The following is a 27,221-nucleotide window of genomic DNA, read 5'->3' on the forward strand; positions in this document are numbered from 1 at the left end:
ATTAATTATATAGATATTATATCATTATTTTGTTGTTTACGTTTGTAAGAGAGAAAGGAGTAGAAAGTAATTGCTTTTCAATTGAACTTGACTTACTTCTCTAGTTCTTGTACATTAATTAAGCTTACACTTGGTAAAAATAATAGTTACCTTCTAATTCTTCTAATTCTTCTAATTCTTCTAATTCAGTAGCAAATGAAAACAATTGAGAAAAGTGTTTTACAATTTATTAATGGGCCAATATATTTAAACTATGGGCCTAGCCAGGGCGAAGGTATAAAGAAACTGTGTTTGCGTATTTGTAGTTCCTCAATAACACCCAAAACAGACGAATTATCTGATATGATTTTAATCAAATTAAAAGAAATGAAACTACGTTACAATTAAAGTCCATTTTACTTTGACACGTAAATAAGACAAGTAACCAGACAACTAGCAATTAAATAAGGGAAACAAAAAGAATAAATAAGGTCTAGGGTTCTTCACGCTGAAGAAAAGTAATTACTTTAAATCCAACCCGTACCATCAGACAAGAACACAAACACACGAGCTCTGATATTGTCGACGAAGGTACAACAAAGAACGAATATTTTTATCTTAGTTTTACAATCCTTTAGTTCTAAGAGGATAGGAGCTTTTGTTTTTGCTTTCTTTTACCTTAATTTCCTCATTAGAGGAGGTAAAGGGTTTATGATTATGCAGCTTTGATATAATTTACAAATGTGATTTTGAATTCTGGATCAGGCTTTGAGATGGTGAAACCTCAGCCGTTGAATCATGGTGGTTACTTGAGCAGCGAAAGAGTCTCCGGTGGGTTGTTGCCGGAGTTACTTGCCGGTGACAGTGCTCTCTCATCATCTGTTACCAGAGCCGTGTTCTTCCCCAACTGTAAGAAGTTTTCTTACATTAATTTTTCTACAGCTACTAAATATTTAACAATAAATTAATCTATACTGTAAAAAGCTATTTTTTTGGTGGCAAATATGAAAAACTATGAAAATTACTCAAAATATTCACAGGAAGTCTAAATTTTGGTAGCTTTAAAAAAAACTAAATCAAAATGTTTAGCATGGTAATAAAAAAATAAACCAAATTTTAAATTATGGGTCCCACTCATATCCATCAAAGTCCTGAACTTTCATATTTATGTATATGTATTAATGCAAATGTATGCGTATCTATCTAACGTCCATCTATATGTATAAAAGGGCTTTAATTAGCTTTCAGAAGCAAAATAGATTGGAGCCTTTGTTACCTGATTAGCCAGAAGAGAATTCTCTTCTATCAGCAACTTCTCCTGTTTGTGTAAGATCACAAGTCCATTAGTTTCTAACAAGTTCAGAAGCCATCCGTAACTCGGTAACTCATAGCGGGCCCGGGAAAAGTCGACTTTGATCACAGTTTTAGCAATGCTTTTTATGTTCTCATTAGGGTTTCATTTAAATGAAAGCCAAAAACAAACCAGCAACTGTGACAAGACCAAAGACATATCTGGAAAGCTCTAAGTTTAAGAGGATTCAAGAATCAGTATTGCCTGCAATGGCCGGGATGGCGAATAAAAACCAAAGCACTAACCTTTTCCTGAAGCGTCTTCACAAACTCCATCATCAGTTCTGTCTGCAACAAGACATTAAAGTATTATGTCAAACTAGAAACATGATCTGTAGTCAGCAAGGTCCAAAGACAGTTCATGGAAACTAACTAGTCAGAAGATTTTATGGAATAACTGACCAAATCATTTTTAAGCTTCAGCATATATACCTTTCTAGCTCTAGTTACGGACATAGCAGTCTCGAGCTGATCCTCCACCGAAATTAGAGAATCTACACTTACATTATCAACATTCGGTTCTTCAAGGTTGCTGCATATTCATAAGTGGACCAAAAAAAGTATATTTTCCCGATCAGAAGAAGAGGAGAAAAAGATGTTTTGATGCTTACCTTTGGACTAATTCTAGTAACTCCTTGTGTGGAAGATAGTTCCGAGTTTTTTCCGCAAGTTCCTGCACATGAGAAAAAAGGTTTGAAAGATTGTGAAGTTAATCTTGTGTTTTCAAGAGGCACAGTAACTGTATATAGATTTATTCGGTATGACAGTTTCAAAAATTGAGTTATGTCAAGATCAGAAACCGCATCCAGAAGAAGATTTTAATGGCGTTCTTAGCTGACTTACCAAGGTTTTAAGATCATCAGCATGTTGTATGTCATAGCGATCGATGATCTTGGTCATGCTGGAGATATCAAGAACAAAACAAAAAAATGCATGAGATATAGCATCAAGAACGAAATCATGAAAACCCATTTCAAAACTACGAATTAGATATAGCATCTATAGAGACAGAACGGGAAAAGAATGCTTCTCTCTCTATATATATATATGAATGTTATATATAGCATCAGTTTGTGTTATTAACATATACTTTTGTTAATCAAATTTTGCTTACCTAGGCTTCTATAGATATAAATGTGAATGTAACGCTTAAACGCTTAAACCTTTGGCTAAATGATGTCAGGATACTCTATAAAGGATAATCCAAGAAAATGGTTTTAGCATTTCAGGGTAGGTCACGACTTTAATCCTTACTTTTGTTCTTAAAATCTGTATTTGTGAATTAATATTTTTAACCATTGATTCCAAAAAGAAGAAAACTAAAAAATTTAGCAAGGCGCAGAAGAATCTTAATCTCCTGTCAAAACACTTTTGTGTAGTGCCACTAAGTTAGGGTATAAAAGGAACTACCAAATATACTAAGCTACAACTAAAGTCTGCAAATAGAGAGGGTTACTAATAATTCAAATCATACGCTGTGCAGTTTAGTTACAAGTTAACACAAAACACTCTAACAATCAATCAATTATGGAGTTATATAATATCGAGGCATTGAGAAGGAGCTATATACACATATTGACAAGGGTTACATTTCCATTTTTTACAAGATATTTTTTTTTTCTTATCCCATTTGTGAGTTCTCTCAGCTCAAGATAGGAAACACAATGTCAATATTGATTTGTCAATGTACTTTCGTTTGGGTTGGGTCAATGTAAGTAATTCAAAATGTTATAAAAGAAAGAAGTGAATTTCTTCTAGATAAAAAACAATTTGAAAAGGTCATGTGGTTAGTAATATCCATTATCCACAGCCAAAGATAGAAGGATACTAAAATCATACTAAACAAATGATTGTAGTCTAGTGGTTTAACCCTATCGGTAACCGGCAATCAATTTCGACTTAGTGTGAAGCCACTGCGATATATGTATGGTGGTCGTAGACTTAGTTATAGTCCAAGTTTCTTTAGCAACGAAACCCAGATTAAATTCATTGCCACAAGAAATGGCACAACATCTTGAAGAGCAAAAGACGTGTCGCTAGACGTATATGTATTGCATGGTGTATATCCGCACAAAGATTATGAATAAAAGGAGAAAATGATCAGTATCCGATCAGATAAGTAATCTAGCATGTGTAGCAAGTATCAATGTGAGAAAATATCCAAATTATACAATCAAGCATCAAAAACAACCATAAACCCTTGGACGATGCTAGATCAACAAATCAATCAAAGAGAGATTACAAAATAAACAATCTACAACACATTTTGAAACAATAATTGCAGTGGACAATGTGGCATCCAAATTTCAACCAAAGAGTCTTGATCAAAGTCACCATTAACCCCTATTAATCTATCAACAAATCTACCGGAAGTGCATCGCAATATTGGATATATAAACCAAATCTAAAATTTTTTAACAATGTACTGTGTTTCCTGTATATAAGTAAGAAAAAAAATGAATCTTGAAATTGAACAACAGATGAAGATTACTGAAAAACCATTGAGCATGGATCCATACGTGTAGAAAACAAATTCTCGAATCACATGCAATAATAAAATTTGTAAAAAAAGAAAAATAAAAATCCCTATTAAAACACGGAAAAAAACAAAACGAACAGCAAGAACATATCTTGGACACCACAATGTTTAATCTTGAATTAGGTTTGAGCTATCGCATCGGCTATCGTTGTTATGAAAAGAAATAGAAAATCTAAGTGGATTTGAAGGAGAAGAAAAGCCCTAGATTTAGCCCTAGATTGGAAGTGTCTATATCGAGAAAGCAATTAAACCAAGAGAGTAAGAAGGAAAACTCAACCATAAGAGGAAAAGTAGCTTACCTGTCGCCGGAGGAGGAGTTGTAGAGCTTGCCGGAGGCCGAAAACGACGAGAACAGCAATGGATGATTCACAGAGAATTGAGAGTTGTCGAGCTTTCTCGATCAGACCATTGCGTCGTTTAGAGAAGGTGACTTGTCGACTGCTTTTGTTATCGATTCTTTTGATCTCTACTTTTCTTCTTCCCATCGCTCCTTTCTCCGATAAGGGATTTGTTATGCCCTAATTTGAAATCTGATGTCCGGAGACTCACTTGTTTTTATTTGTTTCTTTCTCTCTCTCTTTTTTTTTTCTTTTAGGTTTTTTTTTTTTTTTGGCTCTTGGACAATGACAAATCCAAGTCTGTTTGTTTTTTTTTTTTTAAGAAACGAGAGCGAACAAAAAAAAAAAAAGAAATGAGTGAAAACGATGCGTTTTGGAGGGAGGGGAGGAGACACGTATATTTTTGACGCATGTTGAATTGACAGCGAGCTTCTTTGACTTTAAATCCAACCGGTTGGACGGTCCCCGTTCTCGATCAGACAAAAGCTTGTTTTTTGCTCTTACCTTCACATTTCTATTTTAAGTCGGCCGCTTTTCTTGGCCGGACATCGGAAATCAGGATTTGCTTTACCCGGGTTTAGGGGTTGTTTGGATTCGAATCAGTGTGCTTCTCTGTTATTTCGTTGATGGGCGCAACATTTTGAAGAATAAGGTAAGTGTGTGTCTTGGTATCTTTACTTCCTTTTTCAGCTTATAGTCTCTTTGTGCCTTGATAAGTGTCCTGGAAAAAAACATTGCTTTCTTTAGTTAGAATTTTGATTTTGTATGATTTCCCTTTTTTGTGTTTGTGTTTTTTTTTTGAGTTTGTTTCCTTTAGACATCTGTTTTCTGAGAATTTTGTATGTTCCGCCGGTTTTGTAATTTCAATTCGGTTAAACGAGAGAGAACAAAAAAATAGTAATGAGTGAAACGCTGCGTTTTCGGGAAGTGGAAGAGACACGTATGTTTTTTATGCATGTTGAATTTCCAGCGAGCGCCTTTGACTTTAAATCCAACCGGTTGGGCCGGTTCCCATCATCATGCGAACAAAATTTGGTATAATGAAATACATCTGAACCGGGTGGACCGGTCTCGGCAGTCTTTTTTTTTTTTCTTTCGACGACCGGTCCACGTAATTAATGTGTGTTTTATGAACAATTATATCAAGCTTATACGTATTTATTGGTAAAAAGCCTCAATTGGACCAATAATACAATGATCCGAAACAGACACTCATCTTCTTCTTCTTTTTTTTCTTCCCATTCTAATTTCGACAGCGTATGGATCCGGTTCGTCAAAAAAAAAACGACAGTCCTCTGAATGTGGATTTAGGGGTTTGCTCCGGAAGCCGATAGTTAAACGCATCTTAAATGGGCCAACCCAAAATTACATAGCTTACTTATTAAGTTAAGCCCAGTTCAATTTAGAAAAACGCTTTGACTAGCTACTCGCAAGCACCACTCCAAGTCAGGGAGCTAAATGACTCGAAAACATATATTGTTGTCAACACACTAGATACCAAATGATTCTGTGAGTAAAATTGTTTGAATACTGAATTAATCATGATGATTACAATTATGTTTTCATTACTGAAAGTTGCACATACACTTCGAAATTTTTTAGCCTTCTGTTTATGAGTTTATCCACAGGCCATGACTCATGTCTCGAGGTATAATCAACATCTGGAGACTCTTGTTTTAGCTCCATCTGGGTTTTTGATGACTACTATCTAAAATTTTGATTTCCTTTTTTGTGTGTAATAAGCAAAAACGGGAATTTACTTTCATGTTCTCGTCTTAGCGAAGTGATCACTTGCGTTAGTTAAATATATTAAAAAAAACTGTTTTTGATAAAATTTTAGAAATATCAAACTTAGAATATCTGGGAGAAATTTACATAAGTGGGAGGATTCTCTTAAAATGATATAAAGTGAAAAAAACTAAAGTAGCACATACACACTTGTCTTAGTTGTCTACAGTAAGAATTCTATAAATTAATAACAATGGGACTATAATATTTTATTAATTTAGAGAATTATTCATTTACAAAAATATTAATTGGACAAAATCTAATTTGGGATCTAATTTGGACAAAATATTAATTTATCGATATTATGTGCTTTTTCTTTCAAGTTGTTAGGAAACATCAAATACACTAGTAATTAGCAGATGGAATCTATTGGTGCTGAACCAAAACTTTTTTTTTAGCGGTCTCAATTGGTCCTTCGATGGGTTTCCATTGTTGATATCTTTGTCCTTTTGTGCTCTCACTATATTGGCTTTAACTTTATTGCGTACCTCATGTACTGATTCTCCGTTTGTTATTCAACAATTAGTATATTTTAAGATCAAAGTTGATGTAACATATAGCGTTGTCTAAATTTTAATGATTCACCTTTATGATTGTACTCAATTATGTGCACAATGAAAAAAAAAGACAGGCAGCTAATAACAATTATGTGTCGAAAAGTTTTTGGACATTTGGTGACGCAATGATCCATTTACCGCACTAACTTTTGTCCTGTTCCTAATGCTTATGATATCATATTATTTTTTGTTGGGTTATTTTCTTGTTTTAAAAAATTAAATATAAGTTAGGAAATTGCCATAGATCTATCCGGCTGAATCTAGTTCGGTTTGTATTATTAGACCCGGTTCATATATTCTGGTTTCGATTTGACCATTAAATAAATTTTACATCTGAATTTTGATTTTGTTAGAAGTTAATTTGATATGATTAGAGGAATTTAACTAAAGAATGTTAAAAAATTAAAACGATAATCTCTGTTATTAGATTCTTTCATGTATTTTCTTTTAAATATAGCTTGTGCTTTTCTTCTCTTCCTCCTCTCATTTGCTTATTTTCCTTTCTTACTTCACATTATTTCTTATCCGCTTTAGATAGAGAGAGAGAGATAGAGAATGGTGTTGGGAAAGCGTCACGGATCTTTGATCAAGAGAACAACAAGCATGAGAATGATCACACTCGATACAGCCACGATCAATGATCAAGCATCTCAGCCGCCCGATCATCTAACCACTCATCAGCATCATCATAATCCGACGGTAGTGATGGCTACTCAAAATGATGATTTCTTGAGGACCTGTAGTTTCTGCAATCGAAATCTTTGCCATCGTCGTGACATTTATATGTACAGGTACGAATTATTTTTCTATATTAATTCTAAACGATGGTTTTGATTATCTTTATATGTTATGGTTTAATTAGTTAGTTATCTTATATGATGAAAACTGTTATTCTTGTTTTGTAGAGGGGACAACGCATTTTGTAGCTTAAAGTGCAGAGAGAAGCAAATTAAGCTGGACGAAAGAAAAGTGAAAAACGGCGTTCAAATATCCAAGAAATCAATCCGGTTTTAATTGATCATGTATGATCTATAATAAATTAAATTACTTCTTCCCCGTACGGATAAAATTTAATGTGTTTGTGGTTTGTACATAGGAATAAGAGAAAGAACAAAGACGAGAAAATGGGATTAAATGATTATAGTGATCGTATTCTATATAAAAATATTCATAATTCATAAGCATAGAGTAATTGAATTTGACTTGCTCGTGTGTGTGTGTGTTTTTTTTTTGTAATATGTAATATATATATATAATATATAATATAATATGAGTGTTTGCTGTATATTCAGGTGTTTACTAGTTGTTGTAACATATAACTGCCAAAAAAAGGAAACTTAATAGACGTACTTGTTGATACTATAATAATCAGACGGACCGATTCTTATAAATGTAACTATAAAATAGAACTTGTGATAGGGATCAATTCTGAGAAATTCAATAAATAAATGTATCGAATCTTGTGTGACGAAACTAAAAGATTTCCCTCTGTACTTTTTTTATAAAAAAAGTGGAACTTCCAGTTGGCCGGCTAAATTCTCCTAGTATTTAAAGATTATTACTAGAAAATTAGAAATAGTAATGTTGCTACCCCTGTATTCGTCGTAATGGTTTATATATAATCCTGCAAATATATTATCAGATTCAACATCCTACAAATATCAATTTATCTATCCACACTGAAGATATAACAATCTGCTACATTGCGATATGAGTCTTACTTAGCATACAAATTAATGTTTTGGACGATTCAAGATTACAGAGTTTGAAGCTGACAACTACGATCCAAACAAAATTAAGTTGACTTTTTGGTGTTTTTGAATACACGAACTAAATATTTTGTCTATATAGATTATATATTGTAGTCACTATCGTTTAAGGTAGGTGGTGGAATAGTGTGCAACTAGGACTGGACATAAATAGCTAATTAAGAGCAGACGGGATTGTCTCTCTTTTTCTCCGTTCATTCGAGCTAGTTCTTGTTTTACATGAGACTCAGAGTATTTACATGAGCACTTCTTCCATTTATCCTCAGCGTTTGAAACTGAGCGTAGACGCCTAGCACAGGTGCGCGCCATAGTTGTTCTGCCGGTTCTGAAGAGATGCAGTATAAGTTTGGGCTTGCGACCCAAAATAAGATATGTAATCTACGAAATATTAAAATTGTCAAAAGTCTTTTGTAATGTAGTGATAGTGGTCTTGAAAAAAAGGCTTTAAGAGTTCATGAGTTTGAGTCTTTTGGGCTTGTGATCCTCATATTGCACATGGCCGACACTGGCTGTCGGTGAGTGAAACATTGGAAACAAAACATCTAATCCCATGGTGTTGATTTCTCTGGGATATGCCCTAGCTAGTAGCTAAAGTGAAGACAAACGAAAATCTCCTGGTAAGAGGTGACCCAACAGTTAGCAACAAAAACAGAATTTGTCTATCTTAAGATTCTGGGATCTCTTTTTCTAAAAAACAAAAAATTGGGTTCTTTCATTATGGCTGGATGTTTTTGAATGTGCCAATTTTGTATAGTGCTACTTCTTCTCGTGTAGTATCGGTGATTTTATGATACAGACCATAAATTCAAATGAAAATTTTGTGGGTCCAGAATATTTTCGAGTTTGATTCTTGATAAGATCTTGGATCTCGAATCCAAACTTATTTCACTTCAATATTATTATTATATAGAGATCATCGTATGGCATAACACAAGAGTTAATTTTCATTGGACTAAGGAGGATATGCACCAAGTCATGATCTAATCCACCCATGTGTGATATAATTTATTTTAATTAAATTTACTGTTGTTATAACACATATCTATGGACTCTTATACCGGCTCATTAGGCCCATCAGGGCATTGTACTTAACCTAGATTCCCTATGTACTCTATATATACATTCCAGTGATTAATAAAGTTTCTAAGTTTTCACAACACGTTATCAGCACGATAAGACTTTCTGAGCGAAAAACCCTAATAAATCCGGCCATCACCAAAACCCTAAAAGCAAGTCGAAACTTAAAAGACGCATATCTTCCAAACCGTGAGGAACCAGAAGACGATCTACATATCAAATCAAAGCCCTCGACGAGACGAATCTACTGGTGAAAACCGTTTGTCGATCCAAAGTCGGACGCGCCCTCACGCACACTTACAGTACACGACGATCAACCGAAAAAAAAAAAAAAACCAGATCCGAGTTTTTCCTTCTTCAACCAGCAGCTTCTCCAGTTTTGGTGATCAATCCTTGGAATTTGTAGCGGCTAACTGAGGTCTATTAGCTCCCAGTTTCATTAGCCTGTCAGAAATCCAAAGGTGGAAAAGGTATCTTCTAAAACTGAGAGCCATAGAACCTGTTGTTTAAACACTTCAAAACCCTATAAAAAAAAAAAAAAAAAAAAATCGATCTCTAATTGATTGAAAGTGTTTGATACTCTGATGATTGATTAATAACTTGTTGATTGATTGTTTAAATTACAAGTTTATGCATGTTCAAAGGTTTTAAACTCGTTTTATAAAACCCTAATCTACAAAAACCTAACAACTGTTTTTGGCCATGTTTATGGCATAAACCTATTCGATTTTCTTCATGTTTAATAAGCTTGTTGCAGCTTATTTTGATTGTTGATTCTCTTGCTTGAAACACTTGATTGAATAAACTAAGAAAATCAACCCTAAATCCTAAGCTTGATTCACGATTTTGTAATCTTCAAAATCGTAAGTCATAATGCTTAAACCCTAGTCCTTTTCACGTGATTTCTTTGTTGTCCTTGTGAAATTATTAAAACCATCGACCACAGATCCTATAGATCTCGAAATCACATCCAAAATATGTTTTCCAAACCGTTAAAACCCTAGATAAAACCCTAATCATATTCGGCTTCCCTAGGGTTCCTCCTAAACCGCCTAAAACCGGCTAAACCTGGTTCTCATTAACCGAAATTATATTCGGCTTTAACCGATTAAATCACAGCTATTAAACCGACATCATGTTCGGGGTAACTAAAACCATACCCTTTAAAATTTACTATTTCCGAGAAAGTTCCCTCTAATAGAAAGTTTCCTCATATAAAAACTTTCCTCATATAGAAATTTTCTCGACATAGAAACTTTCCTCATTTAGAAAATTACCCAAATTAGAAACTTTCCAAATTTAGAAACTTTCCTAAAATTGAAATATTCTCAAAATAGAAAGTTTCATCATCAGCATTCAAAATTTTCTCAAAACAATCCCTAACAAAATCAATCTCATGTTTCAGATGTCAAACATTCAGAAATGTGAATTCGAGGCCCTTCACGTCTCCGGGGATAACTACCTCGAGTGGGCCCTAGACATGCGCTTGTTCCTTGCATCGAAAGAACTCGATGCGTGTATTACCGACGGTAACACCGCATCCCGTAAGGGACAGTCTCAGGCGATATGTCACATACGCCATCATCTGGCCTCGAGCCTTAAGCAGCAATATCTCACTCTTGAGAATCCACTTGAATTGTGGCAAGCGCTGAAAAAGCGATATGACCATCAGAAAATGGTCCAGTTGCCTCAGGCAGATTTCGACTGGAAGAACCTTCGGTTCCAGGACTACAAATCCGTAGATGATTACAACAACGAACTCTTTCGTATTGTTGCCATCCGGAAACTCTGTGGCGAGGATGTGACAGATAATGATCTCCTCGAGAAAACATTATCTACATTCAGCACAGAGAATGTTGTGCTCCAACAACAATATCGTGCAATGAAACACACATTGTCGAAGACTTGTTGTCCTGTCTTCTCCTCGCTGAGAAGAATAACGAGCTGCTTATGAGGAACAGCGCTATGAGGCCCCTGGGATCGGCTCCTGTCCCAGCTTCTCGTCAAGAGTCCTACCATGTTCAACCCGATAGATCCTCAGATCACCGCCGTGGACGTGGTAATGGACGTGGTAATGGCCGAGGACATGGACGTGGAAGACGTGGACGCGGACATGGTCGTGGCAACCGACCTAACCTCAGTTATGGTCCTGGTCGTGGTCGAGGCATCACCAAGCCGACCCGCCACACCAACCCCGATCACTCTGCTTGTACCAGATGTGGGATGTTCAACCACCCAACAAAGCAATGTCGCACCCCCAAGATCCACTGCGATCTATACCAGAAGTACGGAAAAGCTCCTGCTGAAGCCAACATGACTCAGCCAGTCGATGCTGCTAACCTGGAAGGTGACGACCTCCTTGATGATGAGAACACCACAAACGAGCAGACCGACCCCATGGACTATGAAACAGCTGATCTCCTCGATTAATTCAATCATCTGAAACTCTGATACAATTTGATTTTGTTCTTTATTTTTTTTTTTTTTTCATTTTGGGATTTGTTTCATTTTTTTTTCCATTTGCCTTTATTCTCAGACACTGCTTTACTTTATGATTTATCACATTTTCTGAATTCCTCAATACTGAATTCTATCTTCTATTCATAATGAAGCACACCAGCAAATGGAAACCATAGTCGTAGATAGTGGATCCAGCCACACTATCTTAAGAAACAAAAGTTACTTCATAAACCTAACCTATCAAACCGCAAATATTAGCACCATCGCGGGTCCCTCAAACCTTATCGAAGGATATGGCCATGCCTATGTGTTGCTATCAAATGGCACACAACTTGAAATACCAGATGCTCTATATTCTCCTAGTTCGAAGAGAAATCTTCTGAGCTTCAAGGATATAAGACAGAATGGTTTCCACATAGAAACCCAAGGTCAAGGGAACAAAGAATCCCTCCTAGTCACTAAAACCGTAGACGGCCATAAACAAATCCTCGAAACCATACCCGCGCTCTCTACTGGACTTTACCATGCTAAAGTCAGTATGATTGAAGCTAATACCACTCTCAAAGCCTGGTTTACTGATTATACTATTTGGCACGACCGGCTCGGTCATCCCGGTGCAAATATGATGCGTAAACTAATTCAAAACTCTCAAGGGCATACCCTCAAAGAAAACCGAGCTTATCCTCAACACCTCATGTGCACAGCTTGTTCTCAAGGCAAATTGATCACTCGGCCTTCACCAGTTAAAATCTCTAAACAAACACTTCATTTCCTAGAAAGAATCCAGGGCGATATCTGTGGACCTATACATCCATCTTCCGGACCATTCCGGTACTTCATGGTCCTTATAGACGCATCGACCCGTTGGTCATATGTTTGTCTCTTGTCCTCTCGGAACCAAGCCTTCGCTAGGTTCTTGGCCCAAATCATAAAATTGCGGGCCCATTTCCCTGACTTCCCACTAAAGACTATCCGCCTTGACAATGCTGGTGAATTTACCTCACAAGCGTTTAATGGCTACTGTATGGCCATGGGGGTAACCGTGGAACATCCTGTAGCACATGTCCATACTCAAAATGGATTGGCTGAATCATTCATTAAACGCATTCAATGGATAGCCCGACCATTACTCATGAGATCAAAGCTCCCGGCCTCAGCATGGGGACATGCAGTATTACATGCTGCTGAACTCATACGCATCCGGCCATCTAGTGAACACAAATATTCCCCATCCCAACTACTCTCGGGTCATGAGCCAGACATCTCCCATCTCAAAACATTTGGGTGTTCAGTATATGTACCCATTGCTCCACCACATCGAACCAAAATGGGACCTCAAAGAAGGATGGGAATATATGTTGGTTTTGACTCTCCCACCATCATAAGATATCTCGAGCCAACCACTGGAGATCTCTTCAAGGCCAGATATGCGGATTGCCAATTCGATGAATCGGTATATCCCTCTTTAGGTAGTGAGACAAACAAGCTGGTCAAAGATCTTTCATGGAATCAAACATCATTAAATCGGCAAGATCCTCGGACTCTAGAATGTGATTCAGAGATCCAAAAGATTATTCATTATCAAAAGCTAGCTAATCAATTGCCAGATTCCTTTGCTGACCCGACCAAAGTAACCAAATCGTACATCCCAGCTTGTAATGCACCAGTACGAATAGCTGTCCCAACGGGACAGACCCAAGTTGCTACAGAGTCTGCACCACGTCTCAAATGGGGCAGACCTCTCGGTTCGAAAGATAAGAATCCCCGGAAATCAAAGAAAGGTGCAATAACCGAAACCGGGATTCCTGCAATATCAGACATAGCCGCGGCTGAGACTCAATCTAATGAACCCTCAATGGAAGTTCGGGACGCCGAATCTCCAGGTTCAGAAGATAACAATGAGATCTCCATCAATTACAATATGTCCGGAATACAATGGAATCGAAAAGAAGTCGACTTAAATGCACTCTTTGCATACAAAGTAGCACTTGATGTTGCGCTCACGCAAGAGGATCTAGAACCCACGTCAATAACACAGTGTACACATCGAACAGATTGGCTAAAATGCAAAGAAGCCATAAACGTGGAGTTAAAGAGTCTCAAACTCAGAAACGTGTTCGGTCCGATCATCCGGACCCCATCACACATCAAGCCAGTGGGCCACAAATGGGTCTTTGTGCGCAAAAGGAACGAACTCGGTGAAGTCGTTCGATACAAAGCACGGCTTGTAGCACAAGGATTCTCACAGAGACCCGGAATCGATTATGAGGAGACTTATTCTCCAGTGGTGGATGCAACAACATTCCGATTCCTCATAAGTCTGGCCATAAGAGAAAATCTTGATCTGCGGTTAATGGATGTTGTAACCGCATATCTCTATGGGCCCCTGGACAACGAAATATATATGAGACTCCCAGATGGCATTGAACTAAAAGACAAAAATGCATCTCGAGATCAATACTGCATCAGGCTGAACAAATCCTTGTATGGACTGAAACAAAGTGGGCGTATGTGGTACAACCGCCTCAGCGATTACCTCATCAAAGAAGGCTACAAAAATGACCCCATCAGTCCATGCATCTTCATCAAGAAGTACTCAAACAAAGGATTTGTAATCATAGCAGTATACGTGGATGATCTAAACATCCTCGGAACATCTGGTGAGATCTCCCAAACAGTCGACTGCTTAAAAGCAGAATTCGAAATGAAAGACCTAGGCAAAACAAAGTACTGTTTGGGATTACAACTTGAGTACATCAAAGGAGGAATCCTTGTGCATCAATCGGCTTATATCGAAAAGGTACTCAAGCGATTTAATATGGACCAAGCTCACCCATTGACCAGCCCAATGGTAGTTAGAAGCTTAAGTGATGACCCTCTTGGTCCCAAAAAGGATGATGAAGAAATCCTTGGTCCTGAAAAGCCATACCTCAGTGCTGTAGGAGCGTTAATGTACCTGGCTAGTCACACTAGACCAGACATATGTTTCGCCGTGAACCTCCTCGCTCGATATAGTTCATCTCCAACTCAGAGGCACTGGAACGGTATAAAACATCTCCTAAGATACCTTCGAGGTACTCAAGACTTAGGACTCTTCTATACTAACCAAAATAAAGATGGGTTAGTCGGCTTCGCCGATGCAGGATATCTATCAGATCCGCACACTGCCAAGTCTCAAACTGGCTACGTTTTTACGCATGGAGGAACAACCATCTCTTGGAGATCAATGAAGCAGACACTCACTGCCACTTCATCAAACCATGCTGAAATCCTAGCCATTCATGAGGCTAGTAGGGAATGCGTCTGGCTGCGCTCCATGACTCAGCACATCCGCAGAGATTGTGGTATGGACGAAGACACACAGCCCACGGTGATGTATGAAGACAACGCGGCATGCATAGCTCAGCTCAAGGAAGGATATATCAAAGGAGATCGGACGAAGCACATTCTACCGAAGTTCTTCTCAACCTCAGACTGGCAGAAGGACGGCACTCTCAGCGTTCAGCAGGTTCGATCCAGTGAGAATTCAGCTGACCTCTTCACCAAATCATTGCCTACTTCAACACACCGGAAGCTCGTCAAACAGATAGGAATGTATAGACTTAGAGATCTGCAGTGATGCTACAATCAGGGGGAGTAATGCGTGTTGTACTCTTTTTCCTTCACCATGGTTTTGTCCCACTGGGTTTTTCCTGGTAAGGTTTTAATGAGGCAACATTCCCCAGCGCATTATCGAGATCCCGATTGAGTAGCTGACCCGGTTCACTCGTCCAAGGGGGAGTGTTATAACACATATCATATATGGACTCTTATACCGGCCCATTAGGCCCATCAGGGCATTGTACTTAACCTAGATTCCCTATGTACTCTATATATACATTCCAGTGATTAATAAAGTTTCTAAGTTTTCACAACAACTGTCTATTATACACTCTATAGCTAAGAAAAAGACAAGGTGTTGTCCTTTGGAATTCTCCAATCGATAAATCTATGACCACTTACGAAGATCCCGAATCTTACAACTATCACTAAGAAATACAAATATAATGTCTTATTGACTACACATACTACTAGAATATTTGATCAAAGGATAATATAAATACACGAGTCTTTGTTCCATCAAACATATCCATCAACAAAACTTCATCTTTGATTGTTAATTTGCTTTGATTGTGTAAGCAAATAAATGGGTGTTACGGGGAAGAAACTTTGTTCACTAAATTGCGAAGTCAGAATAGTAGAAGCAAGAAACGTAGAGATCAAGTCACAAGCTCGTACTCTGTTCGTTAGATTCTATCTCTCTGCAGGACAAAACAGAAAGATCGAAGTAAACACGAGAGATATCTGTTCGAAGTCAGACAACCTCGTTTGGGATCAATCTTTTGATCTGGAGTGTCAAGGGGACGAAGCAGCCGTCGATGAATTGAAGCAACAGATAGTCGTTTTCGAGCTACGGAGGAAGAAAACGGCATCGTTTCTCAGGAAGTCATCGAGATCGGAGGTTGTGGGAAGAGGAGAGGTTTCATGGGATTCGGTCTTCGGGTCGCCAGGCATGGAAATTGAGAGATTTGTTGTGATGGGTGAATCGAAAACCCGGGTCTTGGAAGATGAAAAGCCTGTTTTGTTGAAGATAGCTTTAAAGGTTCAAGCTTTAGAAATGGAAAAGAAGTTGATCAACAAGAAAGAGAAGCTTTGTGTGTGTTGTAGTCGTAGAGATTGTGGAAGTTGCAATTGTTTGGATTACGAAGCTTTTGCTTTAGCTTGTGCTTTAGATTGTATTTAAAGAAGGGAAAACAGAATTTTGATTCAAATCAACAAACTCCAAGAACATTGATAGATAGTTGCGGAACCAGTTTCACAACTCTTTTATTAAAAACAAGGGAAACCAGGAGACTAAGAAAAGGGAGAAATCGAAAACAAGAACCAGTTTCAAGCATCACCATGTCCGAGAAGAGCAACAAGCATGTCCTCATAATCACCAGAAGTGTCTTTGGCGATAGCAACGTTCAAAGGAATGCTGTTCCTTCGCTGATATTCCTCTTTGATGCGCTCCATGTCAACTTCAGTTCGTGTTGTCACGACTCGGGTAAGTCCCCATTCGTCTGTACCCATTTTGTTGATTGCTAGGCGCAGAACCTTCTCAAAATGCTTCTCAGGGTATGTCAAACACGTGAATGCAGCTCTAAGTAGTTTCAGGTATTCGTCATCTGAACCTTCCTTCAAATTCTGCAGAATTCGACACACAGTCAGCTGTCTAAAGAAGACATTATATCAGAAAATTAGAAACAGCACTTTGTGGTTGAGGTTAACCTTGTTGATGGCGTTTCCATACTCGTTGTTGTAGTGGTTGAGAGTTGCACCGAGTTGTGCTTTGCTTCTGGTGGTCAAGATTCTGATGAAGTCATCATCGCTGAAAGCTTTCTCTGAGACCTTCTCGTGAAGTAACTTGGCTTCAGATCTTGCAAGCATCATGTTCACATCATCTCCTTCGTACCTGAAAGTGCTAACAAGAGGAAGCAAGAGCTACAAAAGAGGACACAAACTAAATTGTTACAGAAAACTTTTCAAAAAATCCCGGAAAAAAACGAAGCAAGACTCGAATTATATACCTTACGAAGATCTCCAGATGTGTGTTGCGCGACATCTTCCTCGAGTGATTTCTTGTATCGAGCTTGGTAAGCTTGCTTGACCTTGAAAAGCTCAAGAGCAGACCTTGTGCAAGCGATCTCAACAAGAACCCAATTGTTCTTGGTGAACATTTTGGTGGATTCTTTAGCTAGATAAGCATCTCTCTCCGCTGGATCAAGAGTCCACAACATCACAGCTCGCTGTTGCAAAAAACCAAAAACAGTTTATCCCTTAAATCAGTCGTAAGACTCTTTCAAAGATCCAAATAAATAGAAGAAGAAGAAGAAGAAGAGAGTAATATAACCTCAAAGTCACTAGAAAGCTCTTTGTCTAATGCTTTGAGAAGATCCTCATTGTAAGTAGCGGCATAAACGCTGCGGATTAAGCTGCGTTGTGCTGAGTTCCTGTGAGCTAGAATTGATATGATCAGCTTCTCGTTGGTACCCCATCCTGTTTTTTAAGACCAAATCATAACAACATTTTAAGACATGTCATGTTCAGACCAAACCAAACAATCTTGAATCGCCTAAGGGGAACACAAAGGACTCTCCTTTTTATTTTCTCGAAAACCATTTGAACACAAAATAAGTATAATCAACGCTTTTGAAAATTTTATTTTTGAATCGCTGAACAAGATACAAAGATACGATCCTGATCTTGTGATTGATGAACAAAACAGATCAATGTAAGAAGAGGATCACAAAGCAAGTAGTGAACAAGAGTTAGATCAAACAGGATCAAGTAAATCCCTAATCAACAATGTAGTCATGACTAAATCCGTAAATTAATCAATAAACAAAATCACGACAACGAAATGGAAGGATCAATCAATAACCGACTAAAGATTAGATTCGTGGAAGATGAAATTAAAAATCCAAACTTTTGTTTAGATCAGTCGATTAAAGGAGAGAGATAGAGACCTTGAAATGCCTTGTGAAGTTGCTCGGCGTCTTCTTCGGGAAGAGGAACATTGGTTGGGACTTTGAGAGACGTCATTTTTGGGATCAGTCTTGAGATCTCTCTCTGTTTTTGGTGTCTGTAAATGTAATGAGATGAAGGCAGACGCACGTCTTCTTTCTTAAATAACGCTACGGGATCCCGAAATTATCGCTAGATAAGAAAAGTAATACATATAAAGCATTTAAGAATAAATATTAATATTATAAATAATTCAATATGGACATAGTGTCCTTAGAAAAGTAATTTAAAGCATTTAAGCATGGAGAGAATTCAAAAGTATTTTAATAGTTGTTTTTTTTATAAGAAAAATACTCTCTCCGTTTTACAAAGAGTGTCGTTCTGACATTCTACACACAAATTAAGAAATAAGATAAAATATCTCTTACACCCATATTAATTTATAGAAAATAACTCTTGAAATTATATTTATAACTAATTTATGAATTGATTTTGAGGTTAAAAATGATATTCTATGTCAAAAATTACATTGAAATTCTAAAACGACATTCTTTTTTAAACAAAAAAAAATGTCAGAACGACACTCTTTGTGAAACGGAAGGAATATGAAACAATTTATAATTTATGTTATGCACAATGTATGTATATGAACCAAGCTGGGAAAGATATATACTCCATAAATAGCAATTATAATTGCAATCTTTTTTCAAATTAGACTGTAATTAAAATAATTATTCAAAAATAAATAACCAACAAAATCTTCTATCAGCTAATTTCGTAGAGAAGAAACTAAAAAGCCGCATCCAAGTCGTATCAAAGTAAATGATTTTATGTTTAATTATAACTGAATATAAATGGGACCGGTACAACTTTAATGTGATGTAAAACGTGCTTATGATCAGAATAGGTCGACGAAATTGTTTTTTCTTAAATAAAGTTATTTGTATTTTTTTAGAAAATTAAAATAATATGTAAAAGCGATGATGATGAAGAGTTCAAACTTTACTTAATGGCGTTGATAAGTATCAAAACTTAATTTTAAAAACATGCTATTGGAGTAGCTGTAGCTAGAGAAAACAATTGGTTGATACTAAAAAAATACATTAGAAAGCGAGATTTTTAATTTTTTTTTTTAATTTGTATGCTTTGCTAATTGTTTTTTTTTTTTTTGCTTTGCTAATTGTTACACAACTCCTTTATAAGAAAGAAAACGTTGAAGGAGTCACGTGGTTGGCGCTATGCGAAGTCTAAGGGGGCGGGGAGCAGAGCAGTTACTTCGTCCACTCAAATTTGAAAAATATGAAGAAAAAAAACTTTAAACGCCATACAGGTATGTACAACTACTGAGGTTAGGTTAACTGTTTTTCTATAAGTCAGAATATTTATCCACATATAAAAATATATATTTTAAGTATAAGCGAGAAAGTCATGGAAAAAGTTTAACAAATGAAAAGCGACCCCGATTGGAATCCTCTAGTTTCGTAGACCCAGCGCCTTATCCATTGGGCCGGATTCATCAAATTAAACGTCCAAAATGTATTTAGCATCGAACATTTGTGTATAACACACCAGAACCAAAAAAAAAAAAAAAAACGCAGAAAACTTAGGTACAGATGCAAACAACGTGTATCACACTTCTGGAGATCCGTGAAATCTGAATAGTGGAAAGAGAAAACACACAAATAAAAAGGGGAAAGGAGGAAGCTATGGTTATTGATTCCTCTGGAAGATGATAATATCACATTCCTCTCCTCAAGCAACGCTTGTAATCTTCTTCTCTTTTAATCCATCTAGCTTCTGAGGAAGGGAATCTACAGAATCCGATCCAACATTGGCAGCTTTCTCCTCCTCATAAGCTGCAACATGAACTCCAAGAGCCGCACGGCCTGACGGATCAAGATTCTTCGACCAAGTTGCATCCCATTCTATCGCTTTCGCTGTACTGCAAGCTATACTTGGACCTCCTGGAACTGTCGCCCTTGCTGCGCTCTGCTCATAATACAGAGAGGGATTAAAGAAATCACAAACGCAGATAGATTTTTGAATGTTTCGTGGAATACTATTAATGTTTTATTACCTTAGGGAAGAACTTCTCAAAGATGGTTCTGTAGTAGTAAGCTTCTTTTGTCATAGGTGTGTTATCGGGGAAGACAAAGCTTGCGTTCGACAGCATAGTGTCAGAGACCTTATTACCAAGCAAAAGAGGGAAGTTTATGTCAAAAAGTTTTAACATTTATCCCGAAAAAAAAAGCTTTCGAAAAGATATTTCTTACATGTTTGTTTGCATGATCTTTCAGACCATCAATCCAGCTATACCCAACTCCATCGCTAAACTGTTCTTTCTGTCTATACAGAATATGCTGAATTCACAGAAGATGAGGAATTTGTTGTTAGAGAACATATCAAGTGTAATTGCAAGAAAAAGACTGTGAAAGACACAAACCTTTGGTAGATAAGGCTTCTGTTCATCATCAAAGGCGTTGCGCAGGACCCACTTCTCGATCCTCCCAATATCAGGCTTGACCATCTTCCACTCTGGATCAATGCTCATCGCTACATTTATAAATTCTTTATCTAGGAAAGGCACCCGAGCTTCGACACCCCACGCAGAAGTTGACTTGTTGGCTCTCAAGCAATCAAATTGATAGAGAGCTTTGATCTATAAGGAGACCAAACCCATAAGAAAAGATTCAACAATGGGGTCAGGGCAGCAAAGTAAGTTCTCGATCCGATAGAAAAGGAATTACCTTTCGACATGTTTCTTCATGAAATTCTTTCTTGTTGGGTGCCTTGTGGAAGTACAAGTATCCTCCGAGAATTTCATCAGAGCCTTCCCCAGAAAGAACCATCTTTACACCTAAAGATTTAATTTTTCTGGACATAAGAAACATTGGGGTGCTAGCTCTTATTGTAGTCACGTCATAGGTCTCAATATGGTAAATCACTTCCTCTATCGCGTCTATCCCGTCCTAATATATATCATTAGAGGAAGATATTAAGCCGTCTTTTTGAGGAAACATGAGTGATAGTGAATCTGATTCAAGTAATTCTTTTACCTGAACTGTAAACTGAAACTCATGATGGCGCGTTCCAAGATACTCCGCAACTTCTCTGCCAGCTCTAAGATCCGGCGATCCCTGAAAAACAAAAAAAAAAGTAGTTAGAAACTTGGAACGGCACACAACATTTTAAAAAGTCTTCAATTTGATGACCTTCAAGCCGATGCAAAATGTGTGCAGTTGTGAACCCCATTGACGAGCACCTTCCGATTTTTCCAAATGGCGTAATGCTACCGAAGCAACAAGAGACGAGTCTAATCCTCCAGAGAGCAGGACTCCGAAAGGCACATCAGTCATTAGTCTCTTTATAACAGCCTGAGAAAGGTCAGATAAAAGCCACACACTCATATTTCCAGACCTGTTCTGTTCAGCACCTGCAGTAGAAATCACAATAATACAGAAAATTTCAGATCTTGAAGAGGAGAAATATTCAGAAATACCTTCTCGAAAGCATTGCGCAGCACTAAAGGATCATATGGGGTTGAAGGAACCAGCTCAGAGTACCACGGAGGATTGTACCACCTCCTTAGCCCTCCTACAAGATAGCAGTAAAGACAACATATGAAACTACAGAGCGAATCTGCCTCAAATTCATTACAAAATGCCTAAAAACTTAATGGTATACAAACCTTGTTTACTTGAATAGATGTGGCCTGGAGGGAAACACATAAATTGTTCACAATCATCACTAAGCGCTTTCATTTCGGAAGCAAACCAGACAGAACCTATTTTTTAGGATTATTAAATAGAAAAATGAGACTAGATAAAATCAGCTGAAACCTATTGAAGTTTTTTTTTGTTTGAAAAGAAAATGTAGAATATATACCATCAAGACCCCATCCAATGTATAGTGGAGTGATACCAATAGCGTCCCTTGCAGCAATAAAACTTTTGTCGCGTGTATCAAGAAGGACAAACGCAAACATCCCGTCCAACATGTCAATAAATTCCTCTCCATGTTCTTCGTACTGCAAATCATAAAATGCAACAACATGGATGCTCAGTTACATTTCACTAAGTGCCAAAATTGAGACTTTATGCAAAATGTTCAAAAGATGGTAAGTCAGAAGCAACTATTCAGCCCCTTCCCAATTACGCATACTTACAAGATGTGCAATCACTTCACAGTCACTTCCAGTGCGGAATTGATGAGACTTGAGATTTTCACGCAAATCCTTGTGGTTGTATATCTCTCCATTGACCTGAGATCATAGCACGTTTGATTTACCGTTCAGAAGATACTATTGACGAGCAAGCAAAAAAGGTCTAAAATTCGACATTTGTTCAAACATGACACAAGAGAAAGTACCGTGACAGCGACGGTCTTGTCTTCGTTATAAAGCGGTTGGTCTCCAGAAGTTGGGTCAATGATGGCTAAACGTTCATGAGCAAGATAACAGTTTTCATAACAATGGAGTCCACTCCAATCAGGACCTCTATGCCTCAATCTGCACAACCAAAAAGTAACCGATCTAAACATAAATGGACCTACTCACTCAATTCGGGTCTATATATGTTTTTCATCTTCTCCACAAAGATCAAATCTTTTTGCAAACAATGATATCTCAATTGGATAATTAAACGAACACATTTCTCATAAAAAGTTTGTAACTTTTTTTTTTGGATAAATCATAAAACTTTTTACAGTAAACATTTCGGCGCGTTGCTTCACTGATTATCAGACAATGAGACAGAACAAGTTAATGATTGATTCAATAAAAGGGAAGATTGAGGAAACCTGCGAGAGAGTTCGATGATACGAGAACGTTTAGCTTGAGAGTTGTCGATGCAACCAAGGACAGCGAGAATCCCACACATTGTGGTGGCAGCAAACAATGGCTTCTCTGATGAAATGGATTGAAGAAGAAAGTGTGTGAATTTATAGAGTGGCTTTCAATCACAGCCGTTGATTTTGACAATCCAAGCTTCTGATTTTACTTTTAACCCTAATCTTTTTAAATTGTTGTGTTGGACTCATTTTGTGATTGGTATTTGGTAGAGATTCTACATCCAGTGGATCGTTGTCACAAGGTCCATTGGTTTTTGTTGTCGATTACTTGGAATATGCAACGTTTGGCCTTTCACATTTCGAAATCACGGATTCAAAGAATGCAATGCAACTAATGCAACAATGGCTCAACATTCGTTCGTAAGGCGTTTTTGCAAATCAATTTGAAATCGGATTATTATCTGTTAACTTGAAGGAATTCTATATAGGACAAAATTCATACTAATCCTCTAGTCGAAATAATATAGTCCACGTTTTCTTTGAAGAAAGGAACAATGGTTATGATTATCTACATGTGCACTGAGAAATTTTCATCTTTTTATAAATTTGCTTTTGCTCTCACATAATGATTTATAGTAAAAAGGTTTTATAAGCTATAAATTTGATATATCAGAAGAAAGAAAAAGATTATCATAGTGTTTTCCTTTACACTATGATAATTTTATATGAATGTGACTGTGTTTTAAGAAGTGTATGTGAATGTGACTGATAAAAGTTGGAGATTTTCTAACTATTTATGACAAAATTAAGTGGTTGATTTTTTTTCTAGTTTTGGCAAAGTTTGATTGATAATTTAGTTTTGCAATGTAATATTCCCGTGATATGTTGCATAGCTTATCGAACAAATACGACGCCGTTCCTGCGGTTCTTCAGTTGAGAAGAAGAAGACGTATAAAGTAGAAGAAAAGAGAAAAAGCGTTCTTCGACTTGTCGTTTCTACAAAGCCACAAACCCAATTCTCGACCAAAGCGAAGGCGATCTTCTGGATTCACGGTGGCCGGCGAGTCATGGCGACGACTAACGGAGTAAAGAGTCCGTCGAGGATGGGTCCTATGGTTTTGTTTTATTCCATATTGCTTACGCTTCAGTACGGAGCCCAGCCTCTGATCTCCAAACGCTGTATCGGGTACGATGTCTAGAGACAACCCAATGCCTCTAAATTTCTGATTTTGGTGGTTTTCGCGTTCATGGTCGCTAATTTCGTGCGTTTATATCTGGAAATGCGAGATTCGGTTTGAATTAAACGTTTTATGCAGAGATGGAGTTCGATTTCTGGGCATCTATTTGTAGGCTTTCATTGATTCAATCTTCGAATTTTGGTTCAAAAAAGTGAAGGAGACTTAAAATTCGAAGTTATATCAAACTAAATGCGACGATTATGATTCATTCTCGTTGTTACAGTTAGAAATGACGATGATCACTGCAAAAACTAAGCCGTTTCTCACCATATTAAGTGAATGTGAACTCACTAGTTTGCTACAGTGGTGCCTTTTCCTATCGAATTAGCTATTCATCATAGTGTTTTGGTTGTGTATGTTAATTTCTCAGGGTACGATGTAATATTTGCGTAGACTAGTACTTGATTTTAAAAGATTTCGACGTGCTTGCTCAATGTGATAACGAGGATGTAGCTATATTAGCAGCGAAATTCCATGGATAGTTAGATGCTAGTTGGCTTCTTCACTAGTTTATTTGTTTGTTTCTTTTGATATAGCTATCGTGGTTTGGATATGTTTTGCAGGAAGGAGGTTATTGTAACTTCATCTGTTTTGACGTGCGAGATTGTCAAGGTAGTGGATCGATGTTTTGATTTCTAGTTCGAAATCTCACAGTTACGAAATACTGTTTGTGAAAATTCAGTGTCCTTTATTTTCAGGTAGTATGTGCTCTGATTCTCATGGCAAGAGATGGTAGCTTGAAGGGATTATCAAAAGAGTGGACTTTGATGGGATCCTTGACTGCATCAGGACTTCCTGCAGCCATCTATGCTCTTCAGAACAGTTTGCTGCAGATCTCGTACAGGAGTCTTGATTCCTTGACTTTTTCAATATTGAATCAGACGAAAATCTTTTTCACCGCATTCTTTACATTCATAATACTAAGGTACTCTTCTTTTTGTTGTTCTTAGGATCTTGTTTGTGTGATCGACCGCTCAAAGTTTTGTTTTTGTGGGACTTCGTATTGTCATGAGCTAGGGATTTGTAGTGCATCGCCTGAATAAATTTATTTAGCTGTTTTACCACTGTGAATTCACCCCTACGACAGTCTCTGAATGGTTTGTTAGTTAAGTCAGCTGTTTGATCTGATCGGGTTTGTCTGTTCCGGTTTTTTTTCCTTTCAGAATATCAAAAACACACCTGACAATGTTTTTCTAGGAGATTGTGGCAAATTGATAGTAGCTCGTTGATATTCAGACATGGTGATTGTTATTTCTAAAAAGTGTTGTAATACATCATCTCAAATTACAACTTGTAGGCAGAAGCAATCAGTTCAACAAATAGGAGCTTTGTGTTTATTGATCATGGCAGCAGTCCTCCTAAGTGTTGGTGAAGGCTCTAACAAGAGTTCAAGTGGCATTAGTCCGGATCAAGTGCTGTTTTATGGAATTATCCCGGTCTTGGCAGCCTCTGTACTCTCCGGTTTAGCCTCTTCTCTATGTCAATGGGCTTCTCAGGTCATCCAGAGTTTAAATGCTATATTCCAAGAAAACAAAAACCTGTAGTTCAATTCATTCATAGCCTTACTGACTCACCTTTACAGGTCAAGAAGCATTCATCGTACTTAATGACAGTCGAAATGTCTATTGTTGGAAGCCTCTGCTTGTTAGTCAGTACCCTCAAATCTCCAGATGGTGAAGCGATAAAGAGATATGGTTTCTTTCATGGTTGGACTGCTTTAACACTGGTAATAACTATCTCTAACTTCATATCTCTTTTTTCCGTAAACTGTTGTTTCTGATTCTGTTGATAGAAAACTATTGTTTCTGAATGTGTGTATGCACTGTGACTGTTCTTGCAGGTCCCAGTAATAAGCAATGCCCTTGGTGGAATTCTCGTTGGCCTAGTTACATCACATGCCGGTGGCGTAAGAAAGGTAAAACAACAAACCACCTACACACTGTCAAAGATTCTTCAACAAAAGCTGAAATTTATTGTATTTTGTTTTGGTTGTGTTGTTTCCAGGGATTTGTGATTGTATCGGCATTACTTGTGACCGCGCTACTTCAGTTTGCGTTTGAAGGAAAACCGCCTTCCTCGTATTGCCTGGTGGCACTTCCTCTTGTGATCAGTAGTATCTCGCTGTACCAGAAATATCCATACCTGGACAAGAAGAAGAAGAAGGTCTAATAACTTTTCTATCTTCTCCATTCACAATCACAGGGTAGGTTCAACTATGAAAATATCTTCTCAATGCCATTTATTATTAACTAGATGATAGCGATTCTTGGATTAATCAAAAAAATTTGTACTAGTACATTGATAATTAATACGTGTGGAATGAGTCCTGTAATGATCTAAATCCGAGTTTTGAGTTTTATCATCTTAGTTCTTTGAAAATCGTTTCTCACGTATTGTGATTGTGTAAAGCCCACACTTATGGACTGTCCCTGAGTTCGGCCCAAAGTTTACGCAAGTTAACAAAATCCCATTATCAAACTGTTGAAACATGTTCTCTATTAACACCGTTAAAATATGACCACATGACAACGATAACTCATTCTTTGATAACACTTCTCTTGCAACACCACGAAGGAAAATTGCTTAGAGGCACAAAGTCACACTTCCACTCGATTACCAAAACCAACATAATATTAAAAAAAGGAAAACAAAAAGAGAATTTTGACTCATTAGAAATACTTGTCAAAATGTAGATAATTACAAGAATCGGGTATCACACTTTTTTCCTAATTAACTTTCAATAATGAACATTTTCTTAATAAGGCAAAAAAAAGATATAGTTTGAAAAAGAG

The 27,221-nt window shown here is 37.3% G+C and overlaps 6 protein-coding genes across 6 annotated transcripts; 3 read left to right on the top strand and 3 right to left on the bottom strand.

Annotated features, from left to right (window-relative positions):
* Positions 1 to 561: 561 nt before the first annotated feature.
* On the bottom strand, positions 562 to 4,353 carry LOC18011922 (agamous-like MADS-box protein AGL27). Its single transcript, XM_024151283.1, is given in 8 exon segments — positions 562 to 886; positions 1,256 to 1,297; positions 1,576 to 1,617; positions 1,762 to 1,861; positions 1,941 to 2,002; positions 2,173 to 2,230; positions 4,168 to 4,208; positions 4,210 to 4,353. Coding segments are annotated over 8 exon segments (591 nt in total). The 3' UTR covers positions 562 to 784.
* Positions 4,354 to 7,030: 2,677 nt separating this feature from the next.
* Positions 7,031 to 7,857, top strand: LOC18011928. The gene is made up of 2 exons (XM_006394021.2): positions 7,031 to 7,342; positions 7,457 to 7,857. Exons 1-2 carry the CDS (start codon positions 7,107 to 7,109, stop codon positions 7,563 to 7,565), a joined length of 345 nt encoding a protein of 114 aa, XP_006394083.1. The 5' UTR covers positions 7,031 to 7,106; the 3' UTR covers positions 7,566 to 7,857.
* Positions 7,858 to 15,989: 8,132 nt separating this feature from the next.
* Positions 15,990 to 16,642, top strand: LOC18011812. The gene has a single exon (XM_006394022.2). It carries the CDS (start codon positions 16,044 to 16,046, stop codon positions 16,638 to 16,640), a length of 597 nt encoding a protein of 198 aa, XP_006394084.1. The 5' UTR covers positions 15,990 to 16,043; the 3' UTR covers positions 16,641 to 16,642.
* On the bottom strand, positions 16,643 to 18,571 carry LOC18011986 (annexin D2). Its single transcript, XM_006394023.2, has 5 exons — positions 18,406 to 18,571; positions 17,790 to 17,935; positions 17,467 to 17,685; positions 17,168 to 17,380; positions 16,643 to 17,083 (listed from the first exon to the last, which is right to left on the bottom strand). Exons 1-5 carry the CDS (start codon positions 18,479 to 18,481, stop codon positions 16,787 to 16,789), a joined length of 951 nt encoding a protein of 316 aa, XP_006394085.1. The 5' UTR covers positions 18,482 to 18,571; the 3' UTR covers positions 16,643 to 16,786.
* Positions 18,572 to 19,880: 1,309 nt separating this feature from the next.
* Positions 19,881 to 23,459, bottom strand: LOC18011987 (asparagine synthetase [glutamine-hydrolyzing] 2). The gene is made up of 13 exons (XM_006394024.2): positions 23,201 to 23,459; positions 22,772 to 22,910; positions 22,569 to 22,664; positions 22,289 to 22,430; positions 22,092 to 22,187; positions 21,903 to 21,997; positions 21,616 to 21,777; positions 21,460 to 21,540; positions 21,151 to 21,372; positions 20,847 to 21,062; positions 20,677 to 20,763; positions 20,481 to 20,588; positions 19,881 to 20,392 (listed from the first exon to the last, which is right to left on the bottom strand). Exons 1-13 carry the CDS (start codon positions 23,278 to 23,280, stop codon positions 20,156 to 20,158), a joined length of 1,761 nt encoding a protein of 586 aa, XP_006394086.1. The 5' UTR covers positions 23,281 to 23,459; the 3' UTR covers positions 19,881 to 20,155.
* Positions 23,460 to 24,137: 678 nt separating this feature from the next.
* LOC18011919 (CMP-sialic acid transporter 5) lies at positions 24,138 to 26,791 on the top strand. The gene is made up of 7 exons (XM_006394025.2): positions 24,138 to 24,377; positions 24,993 to 25,041; positions 25,128 to 25,354; positions 25,727 to 25,925; positions 26,012 to 26,155; positions 26,270 to 26,344; positions 26,434 to 26,791. The coding sequence occupies exons 1-7, from the start codon at positions 24,259 to 24,261 to the stop codon at positions 26,596 to 26,598; spliced, it is 978 nt and encodes a 325-aa protein (XP_006394087.1). The 5' UTR covers positions 24,138 to 24,258; the 3' UTR covers positions 26,599 to 26,791.
* The last annotated feature ends 430 nt before the right edge of the window (positions 26,792 to 27,221 follow it).

The sequence above is a fragment of the Eutrema salsugineum genome, unplaced genomic scaffold (genome assembly GCF_000478725.1).
Source record: "Eutrema salsugineum unplaced genomic scaffold, Eutsalg1_0 scaffold_6, whole genome shotgun sequence".
NCBI classification, from domain to species: domain Eukaryota; kingdom Viridiplantae; phylum Streptophyta; class Magnoliopsida; order Brassicales; family Brassicaceae; genus Eutrema; species Eutrema salsugineum.

Bases quoted from the DNA above. Each gene is read 5' to 3' on its own strand.
- LOC18011928 (XM_006394021.2), top strand. From the start codon at position 7,107: ATGGTGTTGGGAAAGCGTCACGGATCTTTGATCAAGAGAACAACAAGC. The intron at 7,343-7,456 runs GTACGAATTATT...CTTGTTTTGTAG, and splicing joins CGTGACATTTATATGTACAG to AGGGGACAACGCATTTTGTA.
- LOC18011812 (XM_006394022.2), top strand. From the start codon at position 16,044: ATGGGTGTTACGGGGAAGAAACTTTGTTCACTAAATTGCGAAGTCAGA.
- LOC18011986 (XM_006394023.2), bottom strand. From the start codon at position 18,481: ATGACGTCTCTCAAAGTCCCAACCAATGTTCCTCTTCCCGAAGAAGAC. The intron at 17,686-17,789 runs GTTATATTACTC...TTTTTGCAACAG, and splicing joins AGCTTTCTAGTGACTTTGAG to CGAGCTGTGATGTTGTGGAC. The intron at 17,381-17,466 runs GTATATAATTCG...CCTCTTTTGTAG, and splicing joins CATCTGGAGATCTTCGTAAG to CTCTTGCTTCCTCTTGTTAG.
- LOC18011987 (XM_006394024.2), bottom strand. From the start codon at position 23,280: ATGTGTGGGATTCTCGCTGTCCTTGGTTGCATCGACAACTCTCAAGCT. The intron at 22,188-22,288 runs GTATATATTCTA...CCTAAAAAATAG, and splicing joins CATTGGATGGGGTCTTGATG to GTTCTGTCTGGTTTGCTTCC. The intron at 20,764-20,846 runs GTTTGTGTCTTT...CTGTGAATTCAG, and splicing joins AGAAGCCTTATCTACCAAAG to CATATTCTGTATAGACAGAA.
- LOC18011919 (XM_006394025.2), top strand. From the start codon at position 24,259: ATGGCGACGACTAACGGAGTAAAGAGTCCGTCGAGGATGGGTCCTATG. The intron at 25,355-25,726 runs GTACTCTTCTTT...TACAACTTGTAG, and splicing joins TTTACATTCATAATACTAAG to GCAGAAGCAATCAGTTCAAC. The intron at 26,156-26,269 runs GTAATAACTATC...CTGTTCTTGCAG, and splicing joins GTTGGACTGCTTTAACACTG to GTCCCAGTAATAAGCAATGC.